This window comes from Salvelinus sp. IW2-2015, linkage group LG18 (genome assembly GCF_002910315.2).
Source record: "Salvelinus sp. IW2-2015 linkage group LG18, ASM291031v2, whole genome shotgun sequence".
NCBI lineage: Eukaryota > Metazoa > Chordata > Actinopteri > Salmoniformes > Salmonidae > Salvelinus > Salvelinus sp. IW2-2015.
The window spans coordinates 14,187,603-14,207,766 of NC_036858.1; the positions used below are offsets into that span (position 1 = coordinate 14,187,603).

The following is a 20,164-nucleotide window of genomic DNA, read 5'->3' on the forward strand; positions in this document are numbered from 1 at the left end:
GCTGAATGAACATATATTGCACACACACGCATCCACACAGACTCACACAGACACACACACACACATGCACACACTACAGTATAATTATTTTCCTCACACTCACTTTCTCCTCTCTGAAAACACAAACAGACACATAAGAGTTTCTCACACGCAAATAGCCTGAAGACAAATAAATAAAATGAAATAAAATAGTATATAGGGAGTAGAAAATAACATGGCTACACAGTATATAGGGAGTAGAAATAACATGGCTATATAAGGTATATAGGGAGTAGAAATAACATGGCTATACAGTATATAGGGAGTAGAAAATAACATAGCTATATAAGGTATATAGGGAGTAAAAATAACATGGCTATACACGGTATGTAGGGAGTAGAAAATAAATGGCTTACAGTATATAGGGAGTAGGAAATAACATGGCTATGTACAGTATAGGGAGTAGAAATAACATGGCTATACAGTATGTAGGGAGTCGGAAATAACATGTTTATATACAGTATAGAGGGAGTAGAAATGACATGGCTATACAGTATATAGGAGTAGAAATAACATGGCTATATACAGTATATAGGGAGTAGAAAATAACATGGCTATATACAGTATATAGGGAGTAGAAAATAACATGGCTAAATACAGTATAGAGGATAGAAATAACATGGCTATATAAGGTATATAGGGAGTAAAAATAACATGGCTATACACGGTATGTAGGGAGTAGAAAATAACATGGCTATACAGTATATAGGAGTAGGAAATAACATGGCTATGTACAGTATATAGGGAGTAGAAATAACATGGCTATACAGTATGTAGGGAGTCGAAATAACATGTTTATATACAGTATAGAGGGAGTAGAAAAAACATGGCTATACAGTATATAGGGAGTAGAAAATAACATGGCTATATACAGTATATAGGGAGTAGAAAATAACATGGCTATACAGTATATAGGGAGTAGAAAATAACATGGCTATATACAGTATATAGGGAGTAGAATATGACATGGTTATACAGTATATAGGGAGTAGGAAATAACATGGCTATATACAGTATAGAGGGAGTAGAAATAACATGGCTATACAGTATATAGGGAGTAGAAAATAACATGGCTATATACAGTATATAGGGAGTAGAATATGACATGGTTATACAGTATATAGGGAGTAGGAAATAACATGGCTATATACAGTATAGAAGGAGTAGAAAATAACATGACTATATACAGTATATAGGGAGAGAAAATACATGGCTATATACAGTATATAGGGAGTAGAAAATAACATGGCTAAATACAGTATAGAGGGAGTAGAAAATAACATGGCTATACAGTATAGAGGGAGTAGAAAATAACATGGCTATACAGTATATAGGGAGTAGAAAATAACATGGCTTAACAGTATATCGGGAGTAGAAAATAACATGGCTATACAGTATAGAGGGAGTAGAAAATAACATGGCTATACAGTATATAGGGAGTAGAAAATAACATGGCTATACAGTATATAGGGAGTAAAAATAACATGGCTATACAGTATATGGGAGTAGAAAATAACATGGCTATACAGTATATAGGGAGTAAAAAAGAACATGGCTATATAAGGTATATAGGGAGTAAAAAATAACATGGCTATACAGTATATAGGAGTAGAAAATAACATGGCTATACAGTATATAGGGAGTAAAAAAGAACATGGCTATATAAAGTATATAGGGAGTAGAAAATAACATGGCTATACAGTATATAGGGAGTAGGAAATAACATGGCCATATACAGTATATAGGGAGTACAAAATAACATGGCTAAATACAGGGAGTACCAGTACTGAGTCGATGTGCAGGGGTACGAGGTAATTGAGGTAGCAATGTACTGTACATATTGCAAAAATCTCTGAAGTTGGAGACTTTTATCTCCCTCAACAACTTTAAACATCTGCTATCCGAGCAGCTAACCGATCGCTGCAGCTGTACATAGTCCATCGGTATATAGCCCACCCAATTTACCTACCTCACCCCCCATACTGCTTTTATTTATTTACTTTTCTGCTCTTTTGCACACCAGTATCTCTACTTGCACATGATCATCTGATGATTTATCACTCCAGTGTTAATCTGCTAAATTGTAATTATTCGATTTATTGCCTACCTCCTCATGCCTTTTGCACACATTGTATATAGATTCTCTTTTTTCTACCATGTTATTGACTTGTTTATTGTTTACTCCATGTGTAACTCTGTGTTGTTGTCTGTTCACACTGCTATGCTTTATCTTGGCCAGGTCGCAGTTGCAAATGAGAACTTGTTCTCAACTAGCCTACCTGGTTAAATAAAGGTTAAATAAAAAAATTTAAAAAATTTAAATTTGGTATGGGTAAAGTGACTAAGCAGAAGGATAGTAAATAAACAGTAGTAGCAGCGTATTTGGTGAGTGTGAAAGTGTGTGTTTGTGTGTGAGTGTGTGGCGTCTGTATGCATGTGTGTGAATGTTATGTGTGTTGGTGTGTGAGTGTGTGGGTAGAGTCCAGTGTGTGTGCATAGAAGGGTCAATGAAAGAGAGTAAGTGCAAAAAAGGGTCAATGCAGGTAGTCCGGGTAGCCATTTGATTAGCTATTTAGCAGTCTTGCTTAGATGTATTTTGGCTATTCAGGGTCCTCTTAGTTCCAGACTTCCTGTGTGGTAGCAGGGAGAACAGTCTATGGCTTGGGTGGCTGGAGTCTTTGACAATTTTTTGGGCCTTCCTCTAACACCGCCTGGTATCGAGGTCCTGGATGGCAGGGTGCTCGGCCCCAGTGATGTACAGGGCCATACACACTACCCTCTGTATAAACTTGTGGTCGGATGCCAAGGAGTTGCCATACCAAGAGGTGATGCAACCAGTCAAGATGCTCTCGATGGTGCAGCTGTATAACTTTTTGAGGATCTGAGGGCCCATGCCACATCTTTTAGGCATCCTGAGGAGGAAGTGGCGTTGTTGTGTCGTCTTCATGACTGTGTTGGTGTGTTGGAACATGATAGATCCTTAGTGATGTGGACACCGAGTAACTTGAAGCTCTCTACCCACTCCACCTCGATGTGAATGGGGGCATGCTCGGCCCTCTGTTTCCTGTAGTCCATGATCAGCTCCTTTGTCTTACTCATGTTGAAGGAGAGGTTGTTGTCCTGGCACCACACTGCCAAGTCTCTGACCTCCTCCCTAAAGGCTCATCGTAGTCGGTGATCAGGCCCACCACTGTTGTGTCGTCAGCAAACTTAATGATGGAGTTGGAGTCGTGCTTGGCCACGCAGTCGTGGGTGAACAGGGAGTACAGGAGGGGACTAAGCACGCACCCTTGAGGGACCCACGTGTTGATGGTCAGCGTGGCGGATGTGTTGTTGCTTACCTTCACTACCTGGTGCGACCAGTCAGAAAGTCCAGGATCCAGTTGCAGAGGGAGGTGTTTAGTCCCAGGATCCTTAGCTTAGTGTTGAGCTTCGAGAGCACTATGGTGTTGAGCGCTGAGCTGTAGTCAATGAACAGCATTCTCACGTAGGTATTACTTTAGTCACTACCTTGGCCATAGTGAAGTGTGGATTGATGTGCAGTATTCACTCAGTGCCTTCTCATGCAATAATGTGACATTTGGACAGAGCACAGTCCCTCATTAGTTGTGTTTGGGGAGCATTCCCTTCAGAAGGTCAGTGTAAATGCTGCATTAAGACGGAATACATTACCCAGCATACCGCACAGACAGTTTGGGCACAACAAATGTTACCTAAATGTACGGATCTAACAGATTGTCTTCTTCTTCTTCTTCTTCTTCTTCTTCAATTGTTCAGTTCAACTATGTTCAACTGTATTCTGCCATGAACTAATCAAATGAACTTGAATCTTCTATACTGACCAAGAACAGTGTTCTTACTATATTACTGTTTGCTCTGAGCACTGACATGCTTCGGTTGGCGCACAACAAGGCGTATTAGCCCAGTGTTTCACAACCTTGGGACTTCCTCCTTGGGGCACCACATCAAAGTAGAACTGACCAAATGTATGTCATCTCAGGGAGTGGTCAGCAACATCTCATGGTTCGACGCCGGGTCCATCCATGGACCAGAGGTTGAGAAACACTGTACTAGTCTGCACATAGGGGACGTGACTTTGACATTTCTCTGAATTTAATTCAGTTAGATTTGTGTTTTGACAGCTTCTTTGGAGATAATTAGCATGACGGACATGTATGGTCCAGTTTGGCTCAGTGTGTAAGAGCATGGCGCTACCCAGGCGTGGACTTAGTGATTTGGAGGCCACAGGCAAAGGCCAGTCTGAGCTCCTCCTCCATCCCCGCCGCCCCTCCTATAACATTTTGTTTATGGGTTTTATAGTAAAGACACAATTTAACTGTACAAATGTATTACCTTTTAATGTGCCGTTGAACACAACCGGCCATGGTGTTTTCATCCGATTGTCAAACAAATCACTTCAAAAAGTAGCTTACCAAAATATTTCCACATCCGAACAGCGCACTGTACACTCGCCAACTTTTCTTCAATTCACAGGTGGCTGAGACTATCTCACCGGAGAAAGCATCTGAGTGAGCGAAACTCTTTTTGTCCAGACAGCATCAGATACATGGGCTACACATACATGTCCTCTGCCTCTGTCTCGACGACGGTGGCAGTATTATCGTCAGCACCTGTCTTTTTACTCAATAAATGTGTATTGTATCCCCCTAGAGTCTAAGGGCCAGGGGCTGGGTTTCTACTAAGCTAGCCTCGTTGAGAACCAGGTGTCCCTAATATGGGTAAGCCTGGGGAAGTTCATGGCAGAAAAATTGCTAAATAGGGAGGGAGAACCGGTGTAAATCAGTGAAGCCTCGCTACACAGCAAATCAATCAAATGCCTAGCTTGAGCGGAGCAGAGCCCCAAAATCGCAGATTTTTTTTAAAACCACATCAAAATATGTTGATATATGTCGATGTTGTGTATAGAGCACACTTCTGACAAAGGAGAATTTTTTCTTCCATTTTCTACAATGTTGCAAACTAGCATACGGAACAACTCTTTGCAAAATGTGTCCTTCCCAGTCTGAAAACACTGATTAACATAACGCATAGCAGCAACGGGCATGTGGGGGGAGGGTTCTTGAAATGTGACCGACCTCATCGATTCGGTCTTATGTAGCACAATTTGATTTATTTTACATTTTTACATTGGATAAAAGTAGAGACTCAGAGCTATGGTATATAATACACTGCAGTTGAGGAACTAATGTGAAAGTAATTCTGCTTTGAAAGTTGATGAACTTGTAACCCCACTTTTGAGAAAATGGCCCTTAAAGGTTTTGGGACACCTACTGGAGAGCTCTTCTTTGTGTACACCCATTCAGCATTGATAACACCTTCTTAAGCCTTAGCCCCACCAACCTCTTTAAGGATTCAGATTTGAGGCCATGTGCTAAACCAAAGATTTCAAGACTAAAGGCTGGTTTATACTACGTCTGTCGACATGTCGAGATGAGGAGCTGACATACAGTTGCCGTAGTGACATCATGAACATTCTGTTGTCGTCCGACATCAAGCTTGTCTTTGTCGCTATGAAAAAGGTATAAACACAAAACGACAGGCTGCATGACATCAGCAGCCTGAGGTCCAAAATAGCATAACTGCTGCATTTTAACACCAATAATCTCATCCGTATAAAAATGAAATTAGTAATGACAATCTAGCTTGTTAGAAGGTGTAAACGGTACAGTGAAATGGTTACTTGCATAGTGGAGTCTTTTATTTAGCTAGCTAGCTAAACAATTAACCATAATCCCAACTCATAACGGAACCCTGTACCCTGTATTAATACCCTGTATTAATCTACAGGTAGCTAAAGCTAACCAACTAGGTTCAATGTTAGCTAGCTAGCTAACATTAGGCTATAACTAGCAATGCAAATGGATTTGAGATATGAATAATATTACTACACATATCATACACGTAACGATAGCGAGCCAGCAAACTAACAGTACGCTTTAACTTGCAATGAAAACGACTTTCTGACCAAATTAGAAACCAAGAAACATAATATCTGAAAATGTAGCCAGCTAGAGTCTCTTACCCGTATGTATACATGGATGAATGCTTCTCCCTCTCTGTCACATATGCCATGGTTACCCTTGGTTTGAAAATGTAATCCAGACAGGTGTTTTATACAACAGCCTTCTATGTTCTCTTTTCGACTCCCTCTGCATTTGCAATCAAACGCTTTCATACTCTGCTTCCACCGGGCATTCCACTGATTTCAAACCTCCTTCCTCCAGAAAGTGAAGAGCCTTAGCAACACTTGTGCAGTTCTTCGTGATATCTTTCAAAAAAGCCGATTTAGAAAGGATTACCTACACATACTAAGCAGTTCACGTTATAGACAGAAGCGTGCCACACGGCAGACCAATCCAAACTCATCTCTCGACATGTCCAGCCCATCCATTATCTCGGCCAATCATGGCTACCGGGAAGGTTCCTGGCTTTTTCTGTGGCTAAACCAACTAGGCTTGTAATGATTTTTTTTTTTTTTGTATTTTTTTTTAAGGTATTTTGATAAAAAAAGAAAAAATAATGTTCAAATGCCTCTCCTGTGAAGTAGTGACGTGCAACATATGCCTAGTTTCCTGAAACGAGTCACAAATGTAACATCCAATAAAAATGTGGCTCCCAGCAGACCGTTCAAACCGTTTTTGCAATGCAAAATTCTCCAGACCTCCAAGGGTGATTATGGAGGTATGGCAACACGAGACTACTACTAAACTAACATATGGAATGGTTTTATGATGGTCATACCAAAGATAATTTTGCGATTTTATTTTGAGTTTTAGGACCCCTATAGGTATATTAAAAAAAAATGAATAAATTATTTGATGAAACATTGAATTTGGCCTTACTGCTATTAGCACATAGAAACGCATTGAACAGAGAATACAATGTTTTATCAAAAGGAAGTATGTTTTGAAGTGTCTGTCCTATATCTGCGAGATATAAGAAAGTTCAGGAATTTGTATTTATTTATCTGTACAGTAGAATTACCTGTATACCTTTGACGTGGAAATGCCCTATTTACTTCCATACATTTTTGGGCCAAGTACCAGGGTACCTTCAGACACTTGTGAACAAACACCATCGTGTTCGTGGGAGTCTCATCTTTCCATAGAGGGGTCATATTCATTTTTAGGTCAAACCGTTCAGACGCTACAGACGTTTTCGTGAGAAGACCCATTTTTGAGCATCTCCTGTTTGTCAGACCATCTCCTGGTCTGACAAACACCGCTGTAGATCTGCTACCTTGCTCCTCAGGTGCGAAAGGCCGACATCAGTGAAACATATTAGACAGATGTTGATTTATTATGCCTTGAGAGGAGCATGGGGGGCCATCAAGCAGAACAATTATTTGAATCTTTTTTTATGCCTAGCTCATGAGACCCCTTGATGAAGTGAGGCCTGAGGCAATTGCCTCTACTGTCTAATGGCAAGTCTGCCTAATAGTGGCGCTGGCAACGCCAAGTTCATGGGTTCAAGTCCATCTGGGATGACAGGACAATGTATGCATTCACTGCACGCCGGCTAAAAGTGACTGCTAAGTGCCATATATACATTTATGACTCGGTTTTTTGCTGTTACAGCCTATTAATGTTGATTGTGGCTTTGTGTGAATGCGTTATTCTGAGTAAGGCCTATTAGACTTGTTATAGTGTTGCCGCAGATATTGATTTACTACCGTATGACTACTCTCTTATTTCATTATATTGAGATGAAAACCTTGGTGATTACGATTGTTATTGATCTGTATAGAAATCGGTAGGTGGTTCTCTTTTTTTATTGATCATATGGTTCAGCACGTGCCACATAAATGCGATGTAATTCATTGGTGTGTGCCTATGTTTTTCCTATTACACACTTGTACAGTTGTGTATTAGAAATGTGTTTCTTGCGTATCCCAACCCCCCCCCCCCAGACACCTGCAGAGCCTGCAGAGAGTTGGGGTCAGAGCCAGGGTCCATCATTTACCAGCGTCCCTGGAGCAATTGGAGTAAATGAGGCGTTCATGTGGTGTCGGAGTTGTCGGAAATACTAGATTCTGACTGGGAAGTTCCACTTGAACGTCCCTCCAAGTCGGAATTATAAGTCGGAAAGTTTGAGAAACTTTTATTACCAGAGTAGCCGACTTGTACGGTTTCATCACAGGAATCTTCTCAACCAAAATATGAGAACATAACAGTTTTTGAAAAATACAACCGTGTCAATGTTAATAATGTAGCTAGTTTGTCCATATTGTTAATGTTAAGCAAGCTAGCTAACTGTATTATTAGCAAACGTAGCAAGCTTATCTAGGTAGCAAAGAAAATGTATCTGGTCGGTTACGGAATTCAAACCAGCGACCTTTAAGTTACTGGCCCAACACGCTAACCTCAAGGCTACCTGCTGCCCCATACAGTTTATATCAACTCTAAGTCAATAAAAGAACATCTGCTGAAAGTCCATATTATTGTATTGTTATATTACTGATGACCTGTTATTGATTTGTCTCACCACCAGGTCGTTGGAGAGGAAGCTGCAGAGGCCTCTATTGGCCAAGTCCCGGACACTACCCAGCATCCCCCAGTCCCCTACCGTGGCCAGGGTCCACCACTCAGACCTGATTGATGGGAGTCCTCCTCGCAGGACGTCTTTGGCCAGCAACAGCAATCAGCCCAAGGCCTGCACTTTGCCCCCTGAAGGTTAGAAAACACCTTTTCTCCTCTCTCTCTCTCTCTCTCTCTCTCTCTCTCTCTCTCTCTCTCTCTCTCTCTCTCTCTCTCTCTCTCTCTCTCTCTCTCTCTCTCTCTCTCTCTCTCTCTCTCTCTCTCTCTCTCGCTCTCTCTCTCTCTTTTCTCTCTCACTCATCACTCCTCCACTCACTCACTCACTCACTCACTCCACTCACTCACTCACTCACTCACTCACTCACTCACTCCACTCACTCACTCACTCACTCACTCACTCACACACAAATAAACAACCACAGGGAAGGCCTGCTTCACACAGTGCTTTTGGGCGCTGTCTTTTAATGTCCATAAGTAGCTTACCTTGTAACCTTTTCCTCTGGCTAATTGTGCATAGGCAGAAGTGTCTGGTGAACGAGAAAGGCTTACTTACCTTGAGACATAAGTGTTAAGATGGTAGCTAACTGTTTTGTGTAAGTGTGTCTCGGTATTAAAAAATACACGGCAACTCTCGAAGCATTCGCGAACATGGCACAGCAGACTTTGGAGAGATGGCCCGCTGTTTCCTAGGACTCTCTGACATTCCCGCCAGTGACGCACACCTAGCTCGAATGTTTCACATCCAAACGGCGGTCTGGATACTGACAGAAAACTGCTGCCGCTGTGTGTATTTGGTAGCCTGCTAGACGGATGGTCGTCAGTTCAGAGGGGAGGCAGAGCTTGACGAAGCCGTCTGATTCCTGTCAGATACGCGGTGAGACACGTCTTCCAATCTCTTCCCCTCGCACTTCTGTAATTCCCCCGCGCCTTTGATATCTGATTCCCTTGTTACAAAGCACGCCCGCTTCCCAGACAGGGCACATGTCTGTCTGACGTGGATAAATTCTATTTTTACATCAAATGTGTATATTTCCTTCACCCGAACCAGTATCTCTAGATTGGATAGATGATAAGATGGATGATGACACATGGAAGTTCAAAAGGCAAGCGCTGCTGATGTAGACATTCTGAATGTCAGAATGACATGCATTCTGAATGTATTCAGACCCCTTCACTTTTTCCACATTTTGTTACGTTACAGCCTTATTCTAAAATGCATTGAGTTGTTTTTCCCCCCTCATCAATCTACACACAATACCCCAAAACAGTTTTTTTGAAATGTTAGAAAATGTATTACAAATAAAACACTTAAATATCACATTTACATAGGTATTCAGACCCTTTACTCAGTACTTTGTTAGAGCATCTTTGGCAGCGATTTCAGCCTCAAGTCTTCTTGGGTATGACGCTACAAGCTTGGCACACTTTTATTTTGAGAGTTTCTCCCATTGTTCTCTGCTCTCAAGTCCGGGCTCTGGCTGGACCACTCAAGGACATTCAGAGACTGTACTTAGGGTTGTTGTCCTGTTGGAAAGTGAACCTTCGCCCCAGTCTGAGGTCCTGAGCGCACTGGAGCAGGTTTCCATCAAGGATCTCTCTGTACTTCAACTGTGGGATCTTATATAGACAGTTGTGTGTCTTTCCAAATCATGTCCAATCAATTTAATTTACCAGGTGGACTCCAATCAAGTTGTAGAAACATCTCAAGGATGATCCATGGAAACAGGATGCACCTGAGCTCAATTTCGAGTCTCATAGCAAAGGGTCTGAATACTTATTTAAATAAGGTATTTCTGTTTTTTTATTTGTAATAAATTAGCAAACATTTCTAAAAAACGTTTTTCTCTTTCTTATTATAGGGTATTGTGTGTAGATTTTTTATTTAATCCATTTTAGAATAAGGCTGTAACGTATCAAAATGTAGAAACGTGAAAGGGTCTGAATTCTTTCCGATAGGCTGTATTTTCTATTGATGGACATGAAGCTATTTTATAGTTTCTTATCAAGTCTTATGCGCTGATAACAAAGTAAAATAGACCTTAGCGTAGATAAGACTGGCATACTTTGCAAAAGTTTGACCTACAGCCAACAGGCTTGGCTATAGCCTACTTTAAGAGTTAGGAAATAAGCCTAAATGCAAGGCAAGTGGAAACTATGGAGTTTCAGTGCAAAATTAATACATTATTTAACAGATAAGTGAATGTTGGTTGTATATAGAAAGTCGTATGCCAACTTGACTTTTTGCTGCATTGTGAAAGGTATGGCACAAAACAATAGCATTAAACACCAGCTCCCTACATTCCAGAGGCTTCTCTGTGAAATTATCACCCACGCGCCACATTCCCAGTTTCCCCGGCAGACCTGACAACTGTCAGAGAGCCGTCAGCAGGAGCGGAGGGATTGCCAGTTCAGGGCGCCAGAGGCTACGTCGGAGCAGTCTCGCATAAGCCAGAGCCAGCCTGACTCGTTTGACTCTCCGACTCGCCTGACCCTCTCCCCCCAAAATATGTCCCCATAAAACCGAGCCATTACCCTGAGTCGTTCCTAATAAATTCTGTGGTATGTTCCATTTGGGGATATGAAAGTTTAACGTGATTGATGACATTATTGTGTCTGTCAGGAGGGCTTTTTCATGTGCCAGCGTATTTGCTGTTTAAAGGGAACGAGCTAGCACGGGTTCCCTTTGAAACAGGAGGCTCCCTGAAAGTTTCCTTATTGTTCTTGCAAGAGGCAGGCAGGCATGCAGGCAAGGCATTAGTTTGGGAGATATTTTCTTAGCAGCAGTATAATCTTTCATAACCCACTCTAGGGCCACCCTGTGCCAGTCAGCCTGCCGGAGCTGTCACTTTGTGAGTCACTGAACCGACTCGCTCCCTCCCCCACTCTCTCCTCTTATTTCCCACTGTATGACTGCAGAGGGAAAGAAAGAAAACATTTAAGAAAAATGAAGAGGCTAAGGCAAGTAGAGTAGAAAACACATTTAAAAAAAATCCAAATTAGAGGAGAAATATGCCCAAATCAGCTCATTTCTGATTCAGAAACAGTTGTTGTGAACCCTTCTCCTTCTTGCCTGCCTGCCTGCCTGCTCTCTCTCTCTCTCTCTCTCTCTCTCTCTCTCTCTCTCTCTCTCTCTCTCTCTCTCTCTCTCTTCTCTCTCTCTCTCTCTCTCTCTCTCTCTCTCTCTCTCTCTCTCTCTCTTCTCTCTCTCTCTCTCTCTCTCTCTCTCTCTCTCTCTCTCTCTCTCTCTCTCTCTCTGTCTCTCTCTGTCTCTCTCTTCTCTCTCTCTTCTCTCTCTCTTCTCTCTCTCTCTTTCTCTTTCTCTCTCGCTCTCTCTTTCTCTCTCGCTCTCTCTTCTCTCTCGCTCTTCTCTCTCTGTCTCTCTCTCTCTCTCTCTCTCTCTTCTCTCTCTCTCTCTCTCTCTCTCTCTGTCTCTCTCTTCTCTCTCTTTCTCCTCTTTCTCTCTCTCTCTTTCTCTTTCTCTCTCGCTCTCCTTTTCTCTCTCGCTCTCCTTCTCTCTCGCTCTCTCTCTCTTTCTCTCTCTCGTCTTCTCTCTCTCTCTCTCAAAAAACTGTTTTTTTTCACATATTTTGGTTATTGATTATTTATTATTATTGTTGCAGCACCAGAAAAATATATAGTTTTGTTGTGTCCTGGAAAGTTCTTGAGAGCAGTTTGATTGAATAGAGTAACACAGTGTTTGTTACGATCAGATGCTCAAAGTTCGACTACACGCCCAAGGCCTCCTCTGGCAATCAGGACCCCGTGAGATAATGCCTATTCATTTACTTTCAGTGAAATTAAAGTACTTAATTGCTCTTCTTTTGTGACTAATGCTCTTACCAAAACAGTATGTGCAAACAGTCTCTCTTCCTCTCTCTCTCTCTCTCTCTCTCTCTCTCTCTCTCTCTCTCTCTCTCTCTCTCTCTCTCTCTCTCTCTCTCTCTCCTCTCTCTCTCTCTCTCTCCTCTCTTCTCTCTCTCTCTTCTCTCTCTCTCTCTCTCTCTCTCTTCTCTCTCTCTGTATCTGTCTCTCTCTTTCTCTCTGTCTCTGTCTTCTCTTTCTTCTGTATTCTGTCTCTCTCTCGTATCTGTCTTTCTCGATCTGCTCTCTCTCTGTATCTGTCTCTCTCTCTCTTTTCTCTCTCTCTTTCTCTCTTCGTCCTCTCTCTCTGTATCTGGTCTCTCTCTCTGTATCTGTCTCTCTCTCTGTCTCTCTCTCTGTATCTGTCTCGTGTCTCTCTTTCTCTCTCTCTTTCTCTCTGTCTCTTCTCTGTATCTGTGCTCCTCCTCTTCTCTCTCTCTGTCTCTCTCTGTCTCTGCTCTCCTCTCTCTCTCTCTCTCTCTCTCTTCTCTCTCTTCTCTCTCTCTCTCTCTCTCTCTCTCTACTCTCTCTCTCTTCTCTCTCTCTCTCTCTCTCTTCTCTCTCTCTCTCTCTCTCTCTCTCCTGTCTCTCTCTCTCTCTCTGCATCTCTCTCTCTCTCTCTCTCTCTCTCTCTGTATCTCTCTCTCTCTGTCTCCCCGTCCCTCAGGATGTGTTTCTTCACTCAACCTCTGTTTTACCATGGCATCAATCCTCCAGCCCGATAGCACTTTAATCCCACCAGCCTACTTCTATTCCTGATGATCACAGAAAAAAAGAAGTAAACCATCTACTTAAGCCCATCAGAGGAACTGAGTGCTTCCATTTGAACCCCACCCCCCCTGAATTCCTATTTAAAACATTATTTTTTATATGTGCCATCTCTGGTGCAAATATTAAATTCAGACAGATTTGAGTCTTGTGCCGTTTGTTGCCTAGCAACCGGTGTCATTGGCTGCGGAGCTCCAGACATGACTGCGGAGCGCCAGACTTTCCCTATTCAAGTTCCTTAATAACCAGCCTCTCCATTAAGCATCAATGATTGGCCTTTCTTCACCACAAGCATTTGAGCAGTTCAGAGGGAAGATATATATACAATCCCGAACACAAAGGACACGGACAACAAACAATGCTATACACAGGTGTCGTCAGATCCCAGTGTCTTTTCTATGTGAACAGTATAGATGCTAGTCTAGTGATTTAGACAGTTGACATAATGTCCCCTGAAAGTTAGACAGCGGCGTTCGCTCACTGATTAATTGATTCCAACAGCAGACATGTTGCGTTGCATCAACGCCGGTCAGATGTTAGTCCAGGATGTTTGATGATGGATTGATGTCAGTAGATATTAGTTCCCTGTGTGTTTGACAGGTGCTCATGTGATGTCAGAGCTCATAGAAAAACACCAGTCACATCCGTCACGGTCATGGAATATTTCTATATTCTGTTTTACGAGAAGCAATTTTATGAACGGGGGGAGGTGGGGTATAAAAATACTTTGCTCCTCCTAAAGCGATAGTTCAGAGTTATATCTGTATTGCTTAATGATCTGGAATAGAGTTAATGGAGAGGGAGGATTTGTGTATTTATTTGTCTTGACTTGAAAACATAAACAGTGTTTTATGCGAAGTTTATTGACTCTCTCGCTGTCTCTTTCTCTCTTCCCCCATCCCCCTCTCTCCCCATCCCCTCTCTCTTCATCTCCCCTCTCTCTTCATCTCCCCTCTCTCCCCATCCCCTCTCTCTTCATCTCCCCTCTCTCTCCCTCCTCTCTTCCAGGGGAGCTGTGGCGTCTGGAGGACGACGTGGAGGACGAGGAGGAGGCGGGGCGTCTGTGTGTCGCCGCCCGCCCCCGCTCACAATCGCCCTTCTCCCACTTCCGCACGCGCACCGCATACCTGCGCAAGAGCGTCTCCGTGGACGACCCACTGGGCATGGTAGACTACTGCTCGGCGGCGCCCCTCGAGGGCAAAGGCAGTCGCGGCGGCAAGGGCAAGCTCAAGAGGAAGTTTGTAAGTACCCAACTTCCTGTCTTTCCATTCCAAAGAGCATAGAGTGATTATCCCAGCCAACACATAACCACCACAAAATGTTGGCTCAAAGTTATGGGTCTCAATGTGATATCAGTCTTTTTAGTTCAAAAGACAACCAAGAGAATTCTGTCCCTTTTCAAACGACTGTATTTGTCAAGTATTTGTGATTGTGTCATCCTTCAGTTAACTGTGCGCATGTAAGTGTTTGCCAACGCACACACACACACACTGGTTGACCTCAGGTCACTTAGAAATGTCCTTGTTTTACATGAAAACATACATGAAATGAGTTGCAAAATGAATAGGAAATATAGTCAAGACGTTGACAAGGTTATACGTAATGATTTTGAATTGAAATAATAATTGTGTCCTTCAAACTTTGCTTTCGTCAATCACCTCCCATAAGTTGGATTTGCTTGATGGGCACTTCTTACGTACCATACGGTCAAGCTGCTCTCACAACAGCTCAATAGGGTTGAGATCCGGTGACTGTGCTGGCCACTCCATTATATACAGAATACCAGCTGAGTGCTTCTTCCCTAAATAGTTCTTGCATAGTTTGGAGCTGTGCTTTGGGTCATTGTCCTGTTGTAGGAGGAAATTGGCTCCAATTAAGCACCATCCACAGGGTATGGCATGGTGTTGCAAAATGGAGTTGATAGCCCTCCTTCTTCAAGATCCTTTTACCCTGTACAAATCTCCCACTTTACCACCACCAAAGCACCCCCAGACCATCACATTGCCTCCACCATGCTTGACAGATGGCGTAAAGCACTCCTCCAGCATCTTTTCATTTTTTCTGCCTCTCACGGATGTTCTTCTTTGTGATGCGAACACCTCAAACTTAAGATTCGTCTGTCCATAACACCTTTTTTCCAATCTTACTCTGTCCAGTGTCTGTGTTATTTTTCCCATCTTAATCTTTTATTTTTATTGGCCAGTCTGAGATATGGCTTTTTCTTCGCAACTCTGCCTAGAAGGCCAGCATCCCGGAGTCGCTTCGTCACTGTTGACGTTGAGACTGGTGTTTTGTGGGTACTATTTAATGAATCTGCCAGTTGAGGACTTGTGAGGCGTCTGTTTCTCAAACTAGACAGTCTAATGTACTTGTCTTCGTACTCAGTTGTGCACCGGGGCCTCCAACTCCTCTTTCTATTCTGGTTAGAGCCAGTTTGCGCTGTTCTGTGAAGGGAGTAGTACACAGCGTTGTACGAGATCTTCAGTTTCTTGTCAATTTCTTGCATGGAATAGCCTTCATTTCTCAGAACAAGAATAGACTGACGAGTTTCACAACAAAGTTCTTTGTTTCTGGCCATTTTGAGCCTGTAATCGAACCCACAAATGCTGATGCTCCAGAAACTCAACTAGTCTAAAGAAGGCCAGTTTTATTGCTTCGTTAATCAGAACAACAGTTTTCAGCTGTGCTAACAGAATTGCAAAAAGGTTTTCTAATAATCAATTAGCCTTTTAAAATGATCAACTTGGATTAGCTAACACAGCTAGTGTGATGGTTGCTGATAATGGGCCTCTGTACGCCTATGTAGATATTCCATAAAGAATCTGCCGTTTCCAGCTACAATAGTCATTGACAACATTAACAATGTCTACACTGTATTTCTGATCAATTGTATGTTATTTTAATGGACCACAAATGTGCTTTTCTTTCAAAAACAAGGGCATTTCCAAGTGACCCCAAACTTTTGAACAGTAGTGTAATTGTCAATGATCAATGCATTGCTCTAAATGAATGCATTTGTATGCGATCGGTTCTTCCAAAGATTCTGGCGACGGTAGGTCAATAGAGACTGAACACTAAGGATTTTGTTGAAAAGGCTTTCAGGACACACAGTAGTAACTACAAATAGACCTCAAGTCTACAACACAACCAGACGGTTCGGGCCGAATGTGTCCCTTCTGACACAAATAACTCAATACCCCTGATTGACTTGATTTAGTGACATGTTTCACATTTGGACAGTCCAGGGATATTTTACCCCCGATCTTCATAAGAAATGACCATACCAGACACTTTTGGATAACATAAATAGGAAACGAATAAAATAATAACAGTAGGCTACACCAACATTAGTTTCCATTCATACAATGATGCTTGTCAAATAGATAAATCACCCTTAGTCTGTTAACCTTTTACTGCAGTGGGCTAAATCAGGGTCACACAGAGGGATTCTGAGTAGTCTCAAACAAATCTACTTTGAAACAAAAGTATACACCTCACACACATGGTTATGGGCTTAAAAAAAGAAAACACCTGTACCATATCAGATATAGAGTTGAGATGTACAGTATATCACAAAAGTGAGTACACCCCTCACATTTTTGTAAATATTTGAGTATATCTTTTCATGTGACAACACTGAAGAAATGACACTTTGCTACAAGGTAAAGTAGTGAGTGTACAGCTCATATAACAGTGTAAATTTGCTGTCCCCTCAAAATAACTCAACACACAGCCATTAATGTCTAAACCGCTGGCAACAAAAGTGAGTACACCCCTAAGTGAAAATGTCCAAATTGGGCCCAAAGTGTCAATATTTTGTGTGGCCACCATCATTTTCCAGCACTGCCTTAACCCTCTTGGGCATGGAGTTCACCAGAGCTTCACAGGTTGCCACTGGAGTCCTCTTCCACTCCTCCATGACGACATCATGGAGCTGGTGGATGTTAGAGACCTTGCACTCCTCCACCTTCCGTTTGAGGATGACCCACAGATGCTCAATAGGGTTTAGGTCTGGAGACATGTTTGGCCAGTCCATCACCTTTACCCTCAGCTTCTTTAGCAAGGCAGTGGTCGTCTTGGAGGTGTGTTTGTGGTCGTTATCATGTTGGAATACTGCCCTGRGGCCCAGTCTCCGAAYGGAGGGGATCATGCTSTGCTTCAGTATGTCACAGTACATGTTGGCATTCATGMTTCCCTCAATGAACMGTAGCMCCCCAGTGCCGGCAGCACTCATGCAGCCCCAGACCATGACACTCCCACCARCATGCTTGACTGTAGGCAAGACACACTTGTCTTTGTACTCCTCACCTGGTTGCCGCCACACACGCTTGACACCATCTGAACCAAATAAGTTTATCTTGGTCTCATCAGACCACAGGACATGGTTCCAGTAATCCATGTCCTTAGTCTGCTTGCCTTCAGCAAACTGTTTGCGGGCTTTCTTGTGCATCATCTTTAGAAGAGGCTTCCTTCTGGGACGACAGCCATGCAGACCAATTTGATGCAGTYTACGGCGTATGGTRTGAGCACTGACAGGCTGACCCCCCACCRCTTCAACCTCTGCAGCAATGCTGGCAGCACTCATACGTCTATTTCCCAAAGACAACCTCTGGATATGACGCTGAGCACGTGCACTCAACTTCTTTGGTCGACCATGGCGAGGCCTGTTAATGAGTGGAACCTGTCCAGTTAAACCGCTGTATGGTCTTGGCCACCGTMCTGCAGCTCAGTTTCAGGGTCTTGGCAATCTTCTTATAGCCCAGGKCATCTTTATGTAGAGCAACAATTCTTTTTTTCAGATCCTCAGAGAGTTCTTTGCCATGAGGTGCCATGTTGAACTTCCAGTGACCAGTCAGTATGAGGGAGTGTGAGAGCGATGACACCAAATTTAACACACCTGCTCCCCATTCACACCTGAGACCTTGTAACACTAACAAGTCACATGACACCGGGGAGGGAAAATGGCTAATTGGGCCCAATTTGGACATTTTCACTTAGGGGTGTACTCACTTTTGTTGCCAGCGGTTTAGACATTAATGGCTGTGTGTCGAGTTATTTTGAGGGGACAGCAAATGTACACTGTTATACAAGATGTACACTCACTACTTTACATTGTAGCAAAGTGTCATTTCTTCAGTGTTATCACATGAAAAGATATACTCAAATATTTACAAAAATGTGAGGGGTGTACTCACTTTTGTGATATACTGTAGATTGTGATGCAAACTCAAAATGTAATACATCACAGAAGACTGAAATATAACAAAACTGTTTGACATAGAAACACCTGTTTTTTAAAATAATCTTTATTAATGATAAAATCATGATAAGTATTAGTAACATTCCACCCATGAGACCAAAGAGGGCGCTTTTGGTCATTCACTGCAGGAAAGGGCTACGAAAGGACTAAGTTGTTCTGTTGACAATACCAACCAGAGGGCGAACACACAGTATCTTGATAGACGTTGGTTGCAAGCAGGACTAAGGCAGAGAGGAAGAGGCGAAGCGAGAAGGCTCACTCTCACCAAAATCTGTCCAGAATAAGCCCAAATACCTTTCTATGGGCTTAATATGCAGACCTAAATCTGCCTTCCTGCTTTTGGGACAACGACTCCCATTGTTAGGACGGAGATATGAGCATCTCATAATTATATATAGATCTCTGAATAAGGTAACACCTACATCATCTTTTAGGGAGCGGTAAAGAGGTGACCTATAATGGTTGCAATTGAGATCAGCTGTGCGGGTGAATTTGGCGCATATTGATGGTTTAACGAGACATCAGCTGGTTGCAATAGGCCCCTTGTTATTTGATTATTCTGAAAGGCTCCATTCTGTAGGCTACCCGTTGGCCTATCCATTGTCACATGATGAAAGGTGTGAAAGCCGATAATAGGCTACTGTTTGTGTTTCCCTGGCCGAGTTGACGAGCTGTTTCGGGCCATCAGTTGATTGACAGATGTAGGTCTACTGTAGATCCATCAACGTTCCTCCAGTGGGGATGCTCGCCCCACATTTTATAGTCAGGCTATGTATATTTTGCAGAGGTGGGTAGAGTAATGAACATCTGTACATACGTAAAGGACAGTTACTTAGACTGTAATTCTGTCAAGTGAAAGTAAATGTATCCCACTTAAACTACTCAAGTAAGAGTGAAAAGTATCTGATCAGAAAACAACTTAATAAGTACTAGTTACAAATTGAGTTAGTACGTCTTTTATACCTTATGGTGAACTGTGACAGCAAACCAAAAGGACAAGAACTTAGTGAAATTGATTTGACATTCATTTATTATTTAAGTCTGCCAGCACCATTTTGCAGATGTCCTCCAGCACCGGTAGTCTCGAAAGAAGACTGACCTCAAACAAAGTCCATAGGCGGTACAGTTTCAATGACGGTCTGATTCAATGTTGACTCAATCAATGTGCTCAATTTCATTAAAAGGTAAATGGTACTTGACATTGGAATAATAAAAAAAAATGTAATAGCATTCATGAAAATGTATTTCACAATATAATTTCAAGGACATGTGATGGTGAATGCGCACTAAAAACATTTACGCCAAGTGTGATGTTTAATTTTCCACTCAGAATGAAATCGGGTAACTGTTACAACAGTCAAACAACGATCAGTACCGACATTTCTCTGGCAGTCGTGTTACTAGTGTGCAAATCAGACACAGGTCAGCATGGGATAAACATAAAGGTAGGAATCATACAGTGCAGATATCAATTGCCATAGTCAACTCAATCATCTTTTTCCTCCCTAAGCTAGGATTTACCCCCCATCCTCCTTCTCTTCTGAACCGCTCCTTTCCACTTGGAAGGGGATTTTCATTTTCTTGGCTGGCCCATTCTCCTCCCCCTCGGTTGTGCCACTACAAGCTGTAAATAAAAAGACACACACACACACACACACACACACACACACACACCTGT

At 42.4% G+C, this 20,164-nt stretch overlaps 1 protein-coding gene across 1 annotated transcript in view; it reads left to right on the forward strand.

Moving 5' to 3' along the window:
* ankfn1b (ankyrin repeat and fibronectin type III domain containing 1b) overlaps positions 1–20,164 on the forward strand; it is a 261,710-nt gene that overhangs the window by 51,728 nt on the left and 189,818 nt on the right. The window contains exons 2-3 of the mRNA XM_070448333.1: positions 8,551–8,732; positions 14,235–14,467. Coding sequence (XP_070304434.1) covers positions 8,551–8,732; positions 14,235–14,467 — 415 coding nt within the window. The remainder of the gene's footprint in view (positions 1–8,550; positions 8,733–14,234; positions 14,468–20,164) is intronic.